We start from the raw sequence: 18,765 nt of genomic DNA on the forward strand, positions 1-18,765 counted from the left end.
TGTAAATTTTAAACATAAAAAATCAATTTATGAGAGAGAGAGAGAGAGAGAGAGAGAGAGAGAGAGAGAGAGAGAGAGAGAGAGAGAGAGAGAGAGAGAGAGAGAGAGAGAGATTGTTTTACGTACGTAAATGTAAATTTTAAACAAAAAAAATATGATAGGTTACAACATGTAGACTTTTAAAACCTTCCCTTTAACTTAATGCATACAGTACGTACAGTACTAAACTATAAAACAGGCACAAATACAGTTTTAGAATGTAAGAAAATTAAAGTAAAAAATAAAGATTGTTACTGTACTCACCACGAAAGAAGTTGAAGAAAAACTTGAATGATGATGGCGATGAATTTGCTGCACAGTAGAAATGATGATGATGAAGCTGATGATGTGTTCTACTGTGCAGCCAGGTAGTATTTTACGTCTCTTCAGACGGAGGTGTCTTTTCCTGGGACACCTCTTCAACTTCTTCCTGGGAAACTTCTTCAATTTCTTCCGAAGGCGTACTAGCAGGGGGAACTGGCTCTTTTTTGCGAGGCTGGAAGAACATTGTGATCGGAAGTTGTTGCCGCTGCTTCTTTTTTCGATCCAAGAGCATTTTGTAGGGAGTCATGTCTTCATCGATCTTGTTGCAGAATTGCATCGAGCGAACCATATCCTCGTCCCACTCTTGCAACATTTCTTTCAACTCCTTCGCATGGTTGCAGGCCTTGGCAAGCCGTTCTAATGTTAAGCCCGTTTCTTCGACATTTTCTTGGGTCTCTTCCTGGGTTTCACTCTCTTCTTCGCTTGCCGATTTCGTCAGGTCTTCGAGGTCTGCGTCAGTTAGGGGCTGGGAATGGCAGTCCAACAACTCGTCGACGTCTTCAGTCGTCATGTCGCCAAACCCGTCACCTCCAATTATGGCAGCCAACTGCACAGATTTGCGTATTGCAGAGTGTTGGATTTCCGACGGAGTAAATCCCTTGTCGTCGTAAACAATCTCGGGCCACAACTTCTTCCAGCTCGCATTCATGGTTGCAGGTTTCATCTCTTGAAGTGCCTTCTGAATATTCTGCAGGCACGTGGCTATGGTGTACTGCCGCCAGTACGCCTTCAAGTTAAAATCTTCATCCTCATCATCTTGGGCAGCATCCACACACGCAACGAGGTCCGCCAAGGTGTTCTTCGTGTAGAGGGCCTTGAACGCCCTGATAACCCCCTGGTCCATCGGTTGAATTAATGACGTGGTGTTGGGTGGCAGGAACTCAACCTGAATGCCCTCATGCGACAGGTCAGTTGCGTGTCCACCAGCGTTATCCATAAGGAGAAGGATCTTGAATGGCAAGCCCTTCTCTACGAGATATTTGCTGACTTGCGGGATAAAACACTGATGGAACCAGTTGGAGGTCAGCATCTTCGTAATCCATGCTTTTTGATTATGCATCCAGTACACGGGAAGGAGATTCTTATTTTCATTTTTCAAAGCGCGAGGATTTTTCATCTTATAAATAAGCCCCGGCTTTAGCAAAAATCCAGCAGCATTGCCACACATCACGAGGGTAACGCGATCCTTGAATGCTTTAAAGCCAGAAGCTTTGGCTTCCTCTTTGAACAGGAAAGTTCGCGACGGCATTCTCTTCCAAAACAAGCCGGTCTCATCCATATTAAAGACTTGTTCTGGCTTGTATCCACCTTCGGCGATAATATTCTTGAACGTCTGGTTCACGTAAGTTTCAGCAGCGGCAGTGTCAGCGGAAGCAGACTCCCCATGCAGGGAAACGCTTTTCAGGGCGAAGCGTTTCTGAAACTTCGCGAACCATCCTTTGCTGGCGGAAAAACGTTTCTGAGGCTGGGAATCAGTGGATGTCCCTGGTTGAGGATCATCTGCATCATCATCATCTTCAGCATGGTTCCCGTCGTCGTCTTTAGGTTCCTTTGCAGCAAAATTCTCATATAAGCTCAAAGCCTTTGTTTGGATGGTGTTCGTATCCAACGCTATGATCTTCTTCCGGCAGTCGGCAATCCACACAGCTAAAGCACCTTCCATGCGTACGATCGTTTTATTACGCGTTGTAACGACTCGCTTCGCTGATCTGCTAAAGGTGATTGCAGCCGTCTTTCTAATGTTCGCCTCGTCCTTCTTGATATAGCGAACAGTAGATTCGTTGATGCCAAAATGGCGCCCAGCGGCCGCGTAACTTCTACCATCTTTTAACATATCGAGAAGCGTAACCTTCTCAGCTATCGTCATCATCCTTCGGTGGCGTTTAGGCTCACTACCAGCCTTAAGAGAAGCAGAACGCTTGGGAGCCATTACAGTAGGATTTGATAAAAAGTTCAACTTAAAAAAGTCGCACACAGCACAGATTCACAAACTTAAGAACGTCTACTCAGCGATACGCGGTAAGAGAAAGTGGACGATCCAGCCCCGCGAGAACCTAGATGCTGCGGGTAGGAGATGATGGCAAAACACCAATCACAGGCTAGATAACAAAACTTGAGTTCTGATTCGTCATCTATCAGCGCTTGAACCAATCACAACCCGTCTTACAGTATATGATGCGTAGGTTACCAACTCATAGAAGATGCCCCGCGCATACCGAACGTACGTAGATTAATAATACCGTAATAATAATAAATAATGATAATAATACAGTACAGTACTGTAATAATAATAATAATGATAATAATAATAACAATCATAATTTTATTAACAACAACAACAATAATACAGTAATAACAATATTTAATAGCTTTACGTATGCTACAGTGTTTTATTCTTTTGTAGGATGTGTGTGTGTGTGTGTGTCTCTCTCTCTCTCTCTCTCTCTCTCTCTCTCTCTCTCTCTCTCTCTCTCTCTCTCTCTCTCTCTCTCGTACGCTTATTCGAAATGTGATTTTTGCAACAAAGAATATTATTGGATGCAGTACTGTACTACGTACGTATACATACAAAAGATTCATGGAAAAGAAGCACATCCATTACATTTGTAGTACTGTACGTACAGTAGTAGTCAACAGCAGCCTTACTGTACACCATTCTAATACGTATTGTATGACTGCATCTGATTTGCGTTTCATGTTCGATTTAATTTTACTACGTACTGTATACAGTACATTATCGTATGATCACATTCTCTTTTCGTGTTTTATTTCTTTCTGTGCTGAATTATATATCATATGTAATGCAATGAACAATCAGTAAGAGCAGATATTACTAATTACAGTATTAATGGAATTACAGGTAACAAAATATCGTATTTGGTTGTCTTCAGATTTCGCGGTATTTTCGAATTTTCCGGAAAATCCGCGATATGTATATATATATGGGTTATGGAAAAAACCCGCGAAGTGGTGAATCCGCGATTGTCGAACCGCGAAGTAGCGAGGGTTCACTGTATGTGAATTATTTGTATTATGAAAAAAACACGTCTAAATGTGCAAAATTTATTTGTATATATATATATATATATATATATATATATATATATATATGATATATAGGTGTGTGTGCTTGAATATATTTATATATATATATATATATATATATATATATATATATATATATGTGTGTGTGTGTGTGTGTGTGTGTATGTGTGTATGCCTTTCTATATAAAATTAATTACACATAATTATCAGTATATATATATATATATAACGGATTTTGAGCGAAGCGAAAAATCTATTTTTGGGTAAGATGGCCATGTCGTCCTGATGGAAGTTCCTTAAAGGCAGCTTCCTAGGGTATATTACAACTACGGCGATATTCCCAGAGAATTTACCTTAAGGTACCCAGAATTCTAACTCCTGGAGCGAGTATCCCTAAAAAAGACCTTAGGGATATCGTAAATATCAGTGGACGTATTCTTGACACGCCTCATAGCAATCTATACCCCGAATAGAGTTAACACTTCGTAGGGGTCAAATGGCAAGAAAACGAAAACGAGAAAGAAAAGGGGAGAGCCGTTCGTAAGGCCCTCTCTTCTCCCGTTTCGTAAGCGTGCCCTGCGCCGATTCTGGCGCCATCTGCATTCCTTGTAGCGAAACACGAGGTGCTACAGATACTGTATGTAGGGAGGGATCCTACGGCCCTTTCATTGAAAGGGAAGGGCGGGTCCATCAGGACGACATGGCCATCTTACCCAAAAATAGATTTTTCGCTTCGCTCAAAATCCGTTTTTTGGGCTCAAGCCATGTCGTCCTGATGGAAGTATACCAGAGCATTATTGTATCTGTGGATTCTCAAAATGTGCCGTACTCCTCAGAAATATTTCCCCCAGTCGACGCGACCTAGAGACCTAAGATATTACCGTCATACATCTTTTCAACTAATCATAAACCATGATAGAGCTTCCTGCCCCCAACAGGGAAGAGTCTTACTAGACTCTGGGAAAGTCTCGAAGAGTACATATATCTAAGTATGAACCCCAGGCAAGCGAGTATAGTGGTCTCACCCCATACTGGGTAAAGCGAAGTTCGAAAAGAATCACTGTGTCAATATGAAATATCGACCAGTCCTCCGCTCAAAACACGTATTGGACAAAGGTTCATATCCGCTTAGGAGGAAACTCGTAAATCCGCCACCATCCCTTTATGGGATGGAGTCCTCCAGCTAAGGGGAAGCATAAACCAATGTAATATTAGCTTGCATAAGGGAACATTCTATTAGAATTATCCCCGGGTAAATATACATAGAATGAATGCTCACAGGTGAAGGAGACGCAAGGTTCTCAAGAACCAGTTTATTGACAGACAATAAACAAACAGGTTAACCACACTCATATATATATATATATATATATCTATATATAAGAGGAGGATAACTAAAACTTTAAGCATAAGTATGATAGTAAACAGCAACTTGTTTGTCTGAAAGAAAAAACATTGGAGCCACTTTTAAGATACCAAAGTATCAAAGTCAAAAGTCTGTTTTACTAATCAGTCACATTAGCGTTAGAAACGCTCGGCACGCATGTTTGCACTTATGCTGGGTTCACCTTTGAAAGTGGAACAGTCAACGTGGGTCACCCAGTACCCTCACATAGTATGTAGTACAACATGTGACTACATACTCACCCTGGAATTAATTGTCCCAATTAAGTTACTGTTCCTCGCAGAGTTAAACAGCAGGGTTAACGACGCAACCCACTGCCACCACAGAACCTCTTAGTTGCTGCACTTGCTTCGCATAGTGACGAAAGAACACTCTGGAAGACTTCCAGCCAGTGTACGAACGAAGATGTCCAAAATCCCTACAACTAAAGAAGTTTAAGGATGAAGCAACTTTCCTCGGATCGTGACCTGTGGGTGAACAGTCAGGATCCGCTCTGCGAATAAGATATGTGATTTTCGCCCTGAGTTATTTCAGTAATAAATTTTGAGCCTGACGTTTCTCCCCTGGCCAGATGGCCATCCTTGAAGTCTGAAGTTCTACGAAGATAGACCTTTAGGCATTCTACTGGACATAGAGATGCATCTTCTTTCAGAGGGCAGATTCTTCAGGGACCCCACCTGATGGTGGGTAACTCGTTCTTGGTGAGAAACGTAGGATCCGGAAATAGGTTCAGTTCACCCATCCAGGGACTGAACACGACCTTCCTCTCTCGAGAGGGGTATGATCTCACTAACCCTGGCCCCGGACGCGAGTGCAAAAAGGAGAATAACTTATGGGTCAAATCCTTTAACGCACACTCCTTATTGTTCAACAGTGAAGCAACATGAAGAACTTTTCTAAAAGACCATGAATTGGGCTTTGGAGGTGCTAAAGGTCTGAGCCTAGCGCAGGCTTTCGGAACTTTTATAAAAGATCTCGTTAGCGAGGTCGACCTGGAAGGCATATAGAATGGGTCTTGTCAAAGCAGGCCTACATGATAAAATCGTGTTAGTTACCGATCCATAACCATGGAGATGGATGAAGAAAGACAAGCAGAAGTCCGTCGTGATCTCCTGCGGAATCTTCGTCTGACAAGGGCTACCCATTCTCTCCAAGATGACTCATATTGCCTTATCTTATAATCCTTTAGGAAGTCCGTGCTGGCTTTCGAAATCCCGAAACACTTTCTCACCTGATTAAGGAAAGAAATCATGAGCTGCTGGGTCCGGGTTTTCTGTGATGAAGCGCAGACAATTGACTTCTGGACTCACTGGGTCAGAACTGGATCTGGTAGCGGACGAAACTCCAATCGTAGTTCCAATGTCAGAGGGAACCCCACACTGTTCGGTCATTTGTGGGCCACTACTGCCGCTACTCCCTTAAATGATCTCAGTTTGTTGAGGACCCTCAACAGAAGGTTGTAAGGAGGAAACAGATAAATCCTGAACCATTTGTTCCAGTCGAGGGACATCGTGTCCACTGCTTCCGCCAAGGGGTCCTCGTACGGGGACACATACAGGGGCAACTTCTTGTTGTCTTTCGTCGCAAAGAGGTCTAGCCGCAGTTCTGGGACTTGACTCAGAATGAAGGAGAATGGTCCTGCGTCTAGGGACCATTCCGACTCTATCGGTGTGAACCTGGATAGAGCGTCCGCTGTCACATTGCGGACTCCTTAAAGGTGAACTACTGACAGGTACCATTTCTTCTTCCCCCAAATCGGAAGATGGCCAACATCACCTGGTTGAGAGGTGGCGACCTTGATCCTTGTCGATTCAAGTATCTCACAACTCCCCCGCTGTCCAGCACCAACCTAATGTGGATCGAGCGATGCGGGGAGACTTTCTTGAAGGAAAGAAGGACTGTCATAGTCTCTCGAAAATGACTGTGAGAGGTCTTGAATAGACTGGACCAAGACCCTTGGGCCTTTTTCTGATGAGAGTGAACTCCCCATCCCTCCTTCGAGGCGTCTGGGTGACTCGTCACCGACGGGGGAGGTGGATGAAGAAGAACTGACTTCCTAAGGAGTCTGGCTTGGGACCAAGGCCTAAGAAGAGTATTTCGACGAAGCGGAACTGGTCTTCTCAGATCTCTTCGCGCATCTGATGCATAACTACTCCAATCTCCGGTTGCATCCTTTAGCTGTGCTCTTAGCACTGGGTCTGTCACCGAAGTAAACTGGAGAGACCCCAGTACACTCTCCAGTTCGCATCTGATATCCATACGGAATCTAGAAGTCTCTTGACAGAACCAGCTATCTCCTTTCTTTTCTCCGCCATGACGGAGAAAACGGTGTGACATTAGGTCCCAGTGGATTCACACCCACCGGAACTTAGAGATGGAGGAAGTTGAGACTTTTCCTGTTGATCTTGAAGCCTAGATAATCTAGGAAATGGATCACATACAGGGAAGCTTGCAAGCATTCTGTCCTGGGTGCTGCCCACCCCAGCCAAAAATCCAGGTAGGCTACTACCTGAATTCCCTTTAGGCGTAATTGACTGAGAACTATGTTCGCAAGCATCGTGAAAATCCTTGGGGCTATTTTAAGCCCGAGAGGCATGGCTTTGAAGACGTATAGTCTTCGTTGTAGCCTTAACCTTAGGTAGGAGGGGAATCGACAATAGATTGGAACGTGCCGATAGGCGTCTGACAAAACTATGGAGGCGGTAATTGCCCTCTTGGGCAGTAAGGTCCTTATGTGTTGTATTGTTAGCATCTTGAACCTGTAGTTCGCTATGAACCTGTTAAGTGGCGACAAGTCCAGAATGACTCCGAGATTTTCGAGTCTTTCTTGGGAACACAAAACAGCCTCCCTTGGAATTAGATGGACTTTACCCTTCGGATCACTTTTCCTCTAACAGTTCATGAATGAACTCCTCCAGAACGGGGGTGGAGAATCGGAAAAACGCCGAGGGTATGGGGATGGAGTGCTGTACCAGCTCCAGCCCAGTCCCTTCTTGAGTAGGCTGTGGACCCAGGGATCGAAGGTCCACCGATCCCAAAAGCGTTGGAGACTCCCTTCTACCAATATCATCTTGCTCGGACTGTTGTCCTGAGGTCTTGCCTCTCTGACCTCGACCACCCATGAAACCCCTTCTCCTTGAGGGGCGCCTAGACGAAATTCTGGCTGCTCCTCTAGGCTTGTTCGACAGGCAGTTGACTGACCTTCGAACGATGGGTTGAATGCCGGAGACTGTGTCGACACGAATTGGGGAACCCACTGAAGTGTGGTCGGGGTTTTTGCCACCATCTGGGGCACTGAGGGCATCAGCAAATGCCGTTGCTGCTGATGTCTACTTGACTTAGCTGGCCGAGAAAGTATCCTAATCCTTTTAGTCTTCCTCCAAGGTTGGGGACCCCATCCGGGGAAGAATTTCTCTTGGTAGACAGGCCCCACTCCCGGAGAAGATTTCTTTCGTCCGTGGCGGCCCTATCAACCTTTTTGACCGACTCACTAGGGAAAAGGTCTTTGTCCCAACTGTTGGAGGAGATTAGTTTCCTTGGCTCGTGCCTCATCGTAGCCCGGGCGAACTCGAATTCCCTACAGGTTCTCTTCGCCCTGACGGAGCTGTAGAGATCCTTCGTCACAGTGGCCAGATGAGTCTTGATCACAACCATGAACGTTTCATGGACCTTGGGATCACTTGTCATCGTCTCAACGTGGACTGAAGAGACAAAGAGGCAGCCAGTCTTTCTTTTGTCCAGAGTTCTCTCCGCAAAAGAAAACCAGACAGCTTAGAGAGGATCTCGCCGAACCGGCATCCGACAAAATCCGCCTCCCACATCTGGACTGAGAAGGTAAGATGGACGTCCTTCCAGTCCTTGTTTAGCTTACTAAATCTTCCTTTCTAAAAGCCAGCAACAAGGGTTTACACTCCACCAGGGAGGGGAAAGGCTTGCCAGCCTCGACTGTTTTCAAAACCGCCGCAAACCCTTTCAGCGAAAAAAGGGGGAAGGCTGTGGCAGGAGAGGACACAAAGGAAGGGAGCCTCTTACTCAAATACAGCTACCTTTGAGTTCATGACGCCCCTCTCTTTCATCGAAGAAGAAAGCAAGGCATGAGCCTGTCATGGTCTATCACTTCGACCTCCTTAGGCTCTGTCTCTTCCTTTGAAGCTGGTACCTCCTTCCACCGGACCTCGCAGTCCGGATGTGCCCCTGCAGTTACAATGCAGCTGCCTTCCCATTCTTCTCCCTCTGCCTTTGTTGGATCAAGCCCACAATGGAGGGAGGGCCTGCTCTACTGCGAGAGCAGATGATGTTGAGGGAGCAGGTTCAAGGACCTGAACCGGAGCAGCCGACCTCTCTCGGCCTCTTCCGCTACCTTGTCCGGAGCTCGAACTTCATCCTGGCCTTCTGCCAGGAGGTCTTCCTCCAGACGTTCGGACACGTCTGGCATCCTGTCGTCCAACTGGATGCTAAGCAAGGCGACCGTGACTTCAGCATCCACGGGATCTGAATTAAGGGGACCTCCTCTTGAGGTTGGGGAATCACTGTAACAGTTGATGCCCTAGGAAAAGAAAGCCCTCATCTTCTCATTTGGAAGATAAGGTCCAGAGGTAATTTTCTGAAAGCCCCTCACCCAGGTACGAAGCTTCTCCCTAGCTATATCCCTTGAATCCACCGTTGTAGGGGAGACGAAAACGGATTTTGAGCGAAGCGAAAAGAAAAACCTCAATAGATAGGTTAGTGCATATGAAACATACCTGGGGAACCCAATACCGGAGAACATCCGTGGAGACAGCGCATGCCACACGCCTCCTTCAGAACCATGTCCGCAGAAGCCCTACTGCGGACGTTGCAGAAATACATCCGCACTACGGATGGTCCTCCTGTAAAGAGAAGAAATTTCCATGAGTATCAAGTGAACTACGTATCACTGGATATGCACAGTAGCATAACAAAACGGAAAGACACATCCTTGTATTTCCCGCACACCCAATTGTTGTAGCCTTCCAATTCATAAAATCGTATAGTTAATCTATGCCAGATTAACCAATGGAAAATTTCCAAAGGAAGAAGGTGTAGCCCCCCCTAAGGAATGATTTTAAAATACCGGATAGTAGACAAGAAAGAACTCACTTTCTTATCTGTAAGGCCAACAACAACGGGTCGTGCAAGACCACAAAGAATAAGGAAAAGACACATACTTGTGAATCCCCCACAATCACCTGTGGAAGCCCACCAGCCATTAAAATCAAATGGTTAGTCTTTGCTAGAATAACCAAAGATCATATTTCCCGAGGGAAATTAGGTGTAGCTCACACCTAAGGTAAGATTTTACCATTCTGGCTAAAGATGAAAAGAGTTCTCTTTTCATCCCTGTAAGGCAACACCAAGTGACTGCACAAGGCAACACAAGTAAGTTAGAAAAGACAGTGTTGTAACCTACTATATCATGTTCTCCCCTGGTAGAAGACATTAAACAGGGAAGAACTGATACAGTACATGAGGGTGGTGTGCCGGCCGGCTCTTGCCGGTCAGCACCCCCACCCCCTTTTCCAAAGGTAGGTCTCAAGTATGCCACTTAGGATCACCCAGACGGGGGAGAACTCCAGTTCCTATGCCTGAACCGGTCGGTAGTGGTTGCCGGTCCATAGCTACCCGGTTGGCACCCAGCTGCCGGCCATCACTCTTAGTGGCCGGCCAACCGAGTGATGTAGCAGGCCGGCCCGGCAGAGGTGAGTAAACCCTGCCGGCTGGCATCCACTCCAGGTAGCGTCCGGCTGCCGGCCGCCACTCAAAGCGGCCGGCAGGTGAGCAAGGAGACCGGCCAGCAAAGGCATAAGACCACCGCCGACCGACAGCAAGAGAACTAGCGAACATCCCCCTACCGACGGCCGGCCACTAGGCCGGCAGACGGCAAGGACAACACAAGAGAAGACAACAGAATGGGTGCCGGGCTAAGAGGCTATGTACCTCCGCGCCCGACACCCGAAAGAGTGCCGAGAGGAAGGGGAGACACTAAGTCAAGCTTCCTAACCACTGCTTACTGAAACTACAGACGGCAGCGGTTGAGGGACCAAGGAAGGACCGGGCAGCACTCAAAGGATAGGTCCTCTGCCGGTCGGCACTCTCTGCCGGCCGACAGGGGACCACGTCAGCTCCCCATCCCAACCTATGTTAGGTACGGATGTGAGACGACTGACACAAAGGAAACGGAAAATAGAAGGGAAGGACAGAGGGTCCTGTCCAACCTTGCCTTGGTTAAGGATCATTCCAAACTAAGAAAGCTCATCTCAGCCAGAGAGATCCAGGGAGGGAGGCCGGCACTACTGGCTGCCTCCCTAAAACCAAGGCAAGGAAGGAATTGCTATTCCGGAAAGGGAACATATCCCGAACCCGGAACAGCAAGAGGACAAGTCTGAGGGGTCACCGAGCGAAGGGATCATAATTACCGAAACCTTCCAAGGTGAATCAAGGAGGATAAACCTCCTATGCCCGTGTCAGGCAGCAAGGGAGACTCTGCCCCACGCTAGACCAACACGGACTCAGACTAATACACTGCTGTACTGTCCCCCTCTGAACCAATTCAGTTGGAGCAGGAAGGTACAGTACTACTCCAGCATAGTTATATTTGAAAATTAATTCAAACAAACCACTAGAGTTAAGCCTAAGGCTTAAACAGAGGGAAAGGGTTTGCCCCTTCCCCGAAGAGAAGGGAGCAAACGGGGAAAAGATAATATTATCAAGACCTAAGACAACCTAGCCTAGGCACTAAGAGAATCGATTACCTAAATCACCGAAACTCACTCCAATACTATCTTGGAAATTACTCGAAAAGGGCTGTATGTATAACGTTGCCTAACGCTTTAAGCAATATAAAAACACACTTGGAAGACTAAATATCATGCAGGAAGTACAAGGACCAATAACTAGGCTACGAAGACTAGTGTTGGTCAGCCTAGGCAAAGCTTTCGCCAGGCGCACTACTAACGCATCATAACAGAATTCCTAATTAAGCTAAGCAGCTAATTATTAAAGCGCAGGGGGCTGGGAACGTCGCTCTTGCTAACAAATAAATCCTATTCTAGCGAGCGACAGCGTCCATGACGCCTCCAGCAGGCAACAGCTCTTGTATCAAAGATAACTCTTATAAATACTTTAATTTTAAACAAGAGCCTACATTTATACATAAAAGAAATAGTACTCAACTTATCCGAGCAGAAGAAGTTGGAGAAAGCATAAAATGAGAGTAAATCCAAGATTTTGGTAGAAACACAGGAAAAAACACCGAGTTGTAAAGCTACGCAAAAAGGAATGCAGATGGCGCCAGAATCGGCGCAGGGCACGCTTACGAAACGGGAGAAGAGAGGGCCTTACGAACGGCTCTCCCCTTTTCTTTCTCGTTTTCGTTTTCTTGCCATTTGACCCCTACGAAGTGTTAACTCTATTCGGGGTATAGATTGCTATGAGGCGTGTCAAGAATACGTCCACTGATATTTACGATATCCCTAAGGTCTTTTTTAGGGATACTCGCTCCAGGAGTTAGAATTCTGGGTACCTTAAGGTAAATTCTCTGGGAATATCGCCGTAGTTGTAATATACCCTAGGAAGCTGCCTTTAAGGAACTTCCATCAGGACGACATGGCTTGAGCCCAAAAATATATATATATATATATATATATATATATATATATATATATATATATATATATATACACACACACAATGTGGCTGGCTCCAGGAAAAATTTTAGCAACTATTACTGCCTCACGTACTCTCTTATCTAATGAATCATCGTCAAAACCTTTGTTAGAAAACTTCCACACAATTAGCCAATTCATCCACCTGCACAGAAGACATCAGCAGTGTATCGAATCCTCTTACACACTGCTACATTGACATTTCTCCCTCTTCCTTTATAATTCCATATATCCCACCCCCTAATGGGTCTTACCTCCCCCCTCTCCTTTAACATATTCGTAATATATGCTATTCTCATCATCCTTCCGTACTTCATTCTCTCCACTTGACCAAGCCGTCTCAAAACATTAACTTGTTTTTTCCCAATTTTGTGTATCATCAAGTTTTTTTTCTTTTTCCTTGTGTCACATGTAATGTTACTTGACAAATCCTTCATATCAATACTTTCAACATTTTATTATTTCTTCTGAGTGTGATTTTTTTCAGATGAATATTATTGACATATTCACTTTATCATTCCCATATTCATCCTAATTATTTATTAATTAGTATATTCATCAACTTCTGATTCATCATTGCAGGCGTGTGCCGTTGAGAGCGCAGCCGTCCACCACCCTGATTACCAGGTCCACTTGGCCCTGACATCCACCCACGTTGGCGGCACGGATGCCATCATCCAGGCACTGGCCACCCACCAGAACATAAGGATAGCAACCCTCGACGTGGATGACGCCATCCAGGGAACTGGGAAGCTCAACCGTTGGCTGAGGGAGATGGAGTGGGCTAGGGGCACAGGTGAGCAGGGTTGACTGAAGCAGGCACATGGGTAGTAGTTGCACTTAGTGAGACTCAGGACTCCTCTTGTAAGAATCATTATTATTCCATCGTTAAGCATCGTTACTGAATGAGGATGAATGACTACTCCTTTATTGAGAGTCATTACTCCTTTATTGAGAATCATTACTCCTTTACTGAGAGTCATTACTCATTTATTGAGAATCATAACTCCTTTAATGAGAGTCATTACTCATTTATTGAGAATCATAACTCCTTTAATGAGAGTCATTACTCATTTATTAAGAGACATTACTCCTTTATTGAGAGTCATTACTCATTTATTGAGAATCATTACTCCTTTACTGAGAGTCATTACTCATTTATTTAGAATCATTACTCCATTAATGAGAGTCTTTACTTCTTTATTGAGAATCATAACTCCTTTAATGAGAGTCCCTACTCATTTATTAAGAGACATTACTCCCTTATTGAGAATCATTACTCCTTTATTGAGAATCATTACTCCTTTACTGAGAGTCATTACTCATTTATTGAGAATCATTACTCCTTTAATGAATGCCATTACTCATTTATTGAGAATCATTACTCCATTAATGAGAGCCATTACTCATTTACTAAGAGTCATTACTCCTTTATTGAGAGTCATTACTCATTTATTGAGAATCATTACTCCTTTAATGAGAGTCATTACTCATTTATTGAGCATCATTACTCCATTACTGAGAGTCATTACTCATTTATTAAGAGTCGTTACTCCTTTATTGAGAGTCATTACTCTTTTACTGAGAGAAATTACTTCACACCTTTCAGGGTCTCATTGATTCTGATCTGTACTCACTTTTTTACATCTTTACTTTACTCATTAATTAGGCCTACATCTTTACTCACTTATTACCTCTACCTACTTTCTACTTTACTCACTTTTTACTTCTACTTTACTCACTTTTTTCCTCTACTCACCTTTTACTTTTTTACTTAACTAATAAATTAGGCCTACATCTTTATTAACGTTTTACCTCTACTTTAATCGTTTTTTTACCTCTACCTTACTCACTTATTACCTCTTCTCACTTTACACTTCCCCTTTACTCAATTTTCACCTCTGCTTTTACTCATTTTTAAACTCTACTTTACTCAGTTTTTACCTCTACTCACTTTTACCTCTAATATACTTACTTTTAAAGTCTTTACTTTCCTCACTTTTTACCTCTTTACTTTACTCACTTTTTACCTCTATTTTACCTACGTTTTACCTCTTCTTTACTCACTTTTCACATCTACTCACTTTTTATCTCTACTTTGTTCACATTTTACCTCTACTCACTTTCACCTCTATTTTACTCACTTTTTACCCGTACTTTACTCACTTTTTACCTCTACTATATTCACATTTAAACCTCTACTTTACTCACATTTTCCCTCTACTTTACTCTCTTTTCACCTCTTTACTTTATTCCTTCTTGCTTTCCAACTGATTTTCAGGTTTCCCATAATTTACACATGAATGGCCTTCATTTTGGCCCAAGTTTATAAATTCGACCAGATTTAATCCGAAATTGGGTATCAGGACTGTTAACATTAAGATTCATCTTTCTGACACTGAGATACTCGTTACCCGACAAATAAGAATTATGCCTTCACCACTGAGAGTCATTACTCCAACACTCAGTATCGTTACTATACTATTGAGATCGATACTTCAACATTTAGAATCATTACTCCAACACTTGGTAACATTACTCTACAATTTAGAATCATTACTTCACGACTGAGAATCATTATTCCACATTCATCATTTCTCAATTGAGAATCATTACTTCAACACTTAAAATCATTATTCCACCGCTGAGAATCTTTATTCAATACTAAGAATCCTTACCAAACCACTGAGAATCATTACTCCACCACAGACTGGGCTGGAATCAACTTATCGGACGCGCTTCGGCTTGGCGTTGTGTGCTCTGTCGGAGGAACCTACCTGGATCTGGACATGTGGATAGTAGCGCCGCTGCCCGCCAGTGATACCTGGATAGGCAGGGAGAAATGGGACCAACTTTCCAATGGCGCCTTCAGGTAGGCTGTTTATTGGTCACATTGTTTTTGTTTACTAAAGAAAAACAAACGGAAGGTAAACCTCTCTCTCTATTGTTTATTGCCCTTTACTTTCCAGGATGCCCAAAGACCACTGGCTCTGCAAAGAGGCTACCACAGAGCTGACAGAACACTTCAAGAAGAATGTCTGGGGCCACAATGGCCCTGGGGTCTTCCAGAGGGTCGTCAAGAACATATGCAATATCCACAACATCTCGGACTATCGTCAGTGCAAGGACCTTGACATGTTAGGTTAGCTTGACTGATTGCTGTTCTATTGAATTCTAGTTTCAATTTTAGATTCTAATTCTAAACCTGATGGGTTAGGTTAGTAATTGAATGATAAAGATGAAATAATGATTAAATGCAACCTCAGTTTTAAGGAGAAGGTAGATTTAAGAACGTATGTTTTGCTATGTGCCAGAGACAATTTAACTTACATTATGGATCCAATGTTGAAATAGGCAAAGGTTCTTCCTGTTTGCTAATAATATTTGTAAGAGGAATTATGTTCCATGTTAATCTGTAATACATGCATATGGATGAAGGAAGATAAGAAGGGGTGGTAAAAACAGTAAGTAGTAGGATAATGAATTGGAAACTTTAGTGAAGGAAACAGGTTATTTGAGGGGGAAATGCATAACAAAGTTACGAAAGAGATGAACGGTACTGGTATACAGAAAGCCAGCCAAGAATAAATTGAGAGTTAAAAATGTGAGCAAGGAAATGCAAGATGATAAACATGAGCTGTAAGGAGAATGAAAATTTTTTCTACAGAACTTAATTGGCTCTCCTATAGTAAACTAGGCATTACTAAGGGATCATCAAACCATCCCTTTTATAATTTTTTAGCCTACTTTACCTTTGCACCTGCTGCCATTTTTCCATTATTGCTACCCAACCTCTTTCAACTATTATGTGCAACTATTGAGTTTTCTCCTTATTTACATCTCAGGTCTGAATGGCCTCTCCGGTCCCAGTATCGATTCACAGCTCATATTCCACAAATTCTAATATTTACACACAAGTAAATGTAAAGAGAAGGGTAGATAACATAAAGACTCTTAGAATAAATTATGTAAATGGAGAGATGCTGTTTGAAGGGTAAGCAGTTCCTGGTCGATGGTCTGTGTACTTTGAAGATATGCTGACTGTAGAGTATAGAAGAGCGGTAGAGGTGATGTTACAAGATTTGAAGGTTCTACTGTGGGCTAAGGAATGCTTGGAGAAGTGAATGACATAAATAGTGCAGTGACCAATTCCAGTTGATGTTAATCTTTCTATTAAGAGACGCCCAATTTTGATGTGATTTTCCCAACAATAACTTACCCAATAAAGTACTGATCATGTGAATAGAGGCAGATAGTAAAAAGATGTACTAATTCAATACCAGATGACTTACGAAGCTACTGCCCTGGCTACTAGTTTACATATTTTATATTTTTGTATCCGTAATAACTGACGAGGCAATAAAAAGCATAGGTTGTTGTTTCCACAGCTATTGTAGAACTCTGGTGGTGTCTTCAGCTGCGTATATTTTGGAGATTTTTTACTTTGAATCTTAGTTTTACTAAAATGTAAACTCTTACTGTAAATTCAAATACTTTGCTTCATCTTTCCTCCATGGCAAAACCCTAGTACTGCGTGTATTTATGTTGACTACCCAGCCTAATAGGCATATATTTCAAAATTACTAATACTGTACAGGAAACTGGTCCTAATTCCAATTGTGCGCTTGCAGAACCATCAACCTTCTACCCTCTACACTGGAAGCGCTGGGAAGATCTATTCATGGCTGGTGGAAGCAATGCCTGGTCTTGGCCCCAGAACACCGTGGGCATCCACCTCTGGAACAAGTTCAGCCGAGGAGCACCTTTGCATCCCGGGGACGGCTCAATTGTGGACCGCACTTCCAAGAAGAACTGTCCGAAGGTTTATTCTGCTGTCAGGCAGATAAGGAAGCTCAGAGACCATCTACAGAGGAAGAAAACCAGGCACTTATCCACGAAGCACAGCCATGAAACTTAAGAGAGTAATGATTCTCAGCTGATGTGCCAAACCCATATCTGTGTATTTATATTTGCAGTCGAAGTTTGATGCTGATGGTATTGAAGATGTTAGGTAATTTGACTCCTGTGTTCTTCGTGCAAATGGTTATTTTTTTGTCTGGGGACAATTACGGAGTTGTAATTCAGTGTTGATGATTTGAAGGGTTGCGTAACTTTTATACTTCCATGTCGAAAAACACTGAGAGACTAAAAGAATATTCAAGGAATATTCAACTGTTGGAATCTATATTTAATAACACATTTGTTGTGCTAAATACTTATAAAATTATGCTAAAAAGAACAGGGAAATGAACGAATTTCAGTGCCAATGTCCTAGTCTTCTATTAGGTATAGAAATAGGCTATTTTGCTGTTGATTTTTTAAAGATAATTTTGCACTAAAAACTCTAACAGTTATTTTTCTATGATGATCGTCAGTTTTGAAAGTTTCTAAGTTAATCCTCAAATTATCAAAGTATGATAAAGTGGACAGCTGTTCTCAATAGACAGGAAAGCTTTTGCATTTTTAGAAGCTCAGCTAACTTTAACCCTAAGTTAGCTTCAAAATCCCTCCAATTCACTGGAAGAAAAACAAACGATAATCGGCCCTATCTCGAGTCCACTGTGACTCAGATCGCAGTGTGGTTGTGGTTGATGTACATATAATTTAGAAACCGTTATTTTTCCTCCATTTCTATTGCTCTGTTACACCCCAGCTGGCTGGTGGGTACAGTAATCATAGCACCATTGTTGTCCTTTTTAGTAGGTTAAGACTCTGTCCCAACAACCTCGCTCTCTATTGTTGCGTGCAATTCTTTCTTTAACGAATAAAAACTCTTAAATCATACAAGAAAAAGATAGAACATTATGAATAAAAGTTGATGCCCTATTTTCCAGCAGAAGAAATGACAAAGCTGGTGACTTGGAGAGATCGACAAGCAATGTCATTGAATCCAAGCAACAAAATCTTCCTTACAAGAACTCTTGCTTGCGTAATGTCTTGTTCTGAAAGGTAAATACACGCGGATTTTGATAATGCACTGTATATATATATATATATATATATATATATATATATATATATATATATATATATATATTATATATATATATATATATATATATATATATATTCATATATATATATATATATATATATATATATATTTATATATATATATATATATATATATATTTATATATATATATATATATATATATATATATATATATATATATATATAATATATATATATATAGTACATTGCATATATATACATATACTTGAATACATACTGGAATCATTACACTTCAACTCAAAATGAAATTCACA

General features: G+C 42.5%; 1 protein-coding gene across 7 annotated transcripts in view; it reads left to right on the forward strand.

Moving 5' to 3' along the window:
* The window catches only part of LOC137658587 (lactosylceramide 4-alpha-galactosyltransferase-like), a 63,668-nt gene extending 45,192 nt beyond the window's left edge, over window positions 1-18,476 (forward strand). For all 7 annotated transcript variants that reach the window (XM_068393498.1, XM_068393496.1, XM_068393502.1 and 4 more), the window contains 4 exons: window positions 13,078-13,291; window positions 15,205-15,367; window positions 15,465-15,637; window positions 17,127-18,476. In XM_068393498.1, the coding sequence (XP_068249599.1) occupies window positions 13,078-13,291; window positions 15,205-15,367; window positions 15,465-15,637; window positions 17,127-17,413 (837 nt within the window). In that variant the 3' untranslated portion in view covers window positions 17,414-18,476. The remainder of the gene's footprint in view (window positions 1-13,077; window positions 13,292-15,204; window positions 15,368-15,464; window positions 15,638-17,126) is intronic.
* Window positions 18,477-18,765: the final 289 nt, after the last annotated feature.

The sequence above is a fragment of the Palaemon carinicauda genome, chromosome 19 (assembly GCF_036898095.1).
Source record: "Palaemon carinicauda isolate YSFRI2023 chromosome 19, ASM3689809v2, whole genome shotgun sequence".
Classification (NCBI taxonomy): domain Eukaryota; kingdom Metazoa; phylum Arthropoda; class Malacostraca; order Decapoda; family Palaemonidae; genus Palaemon; species Palaemon carinicauda.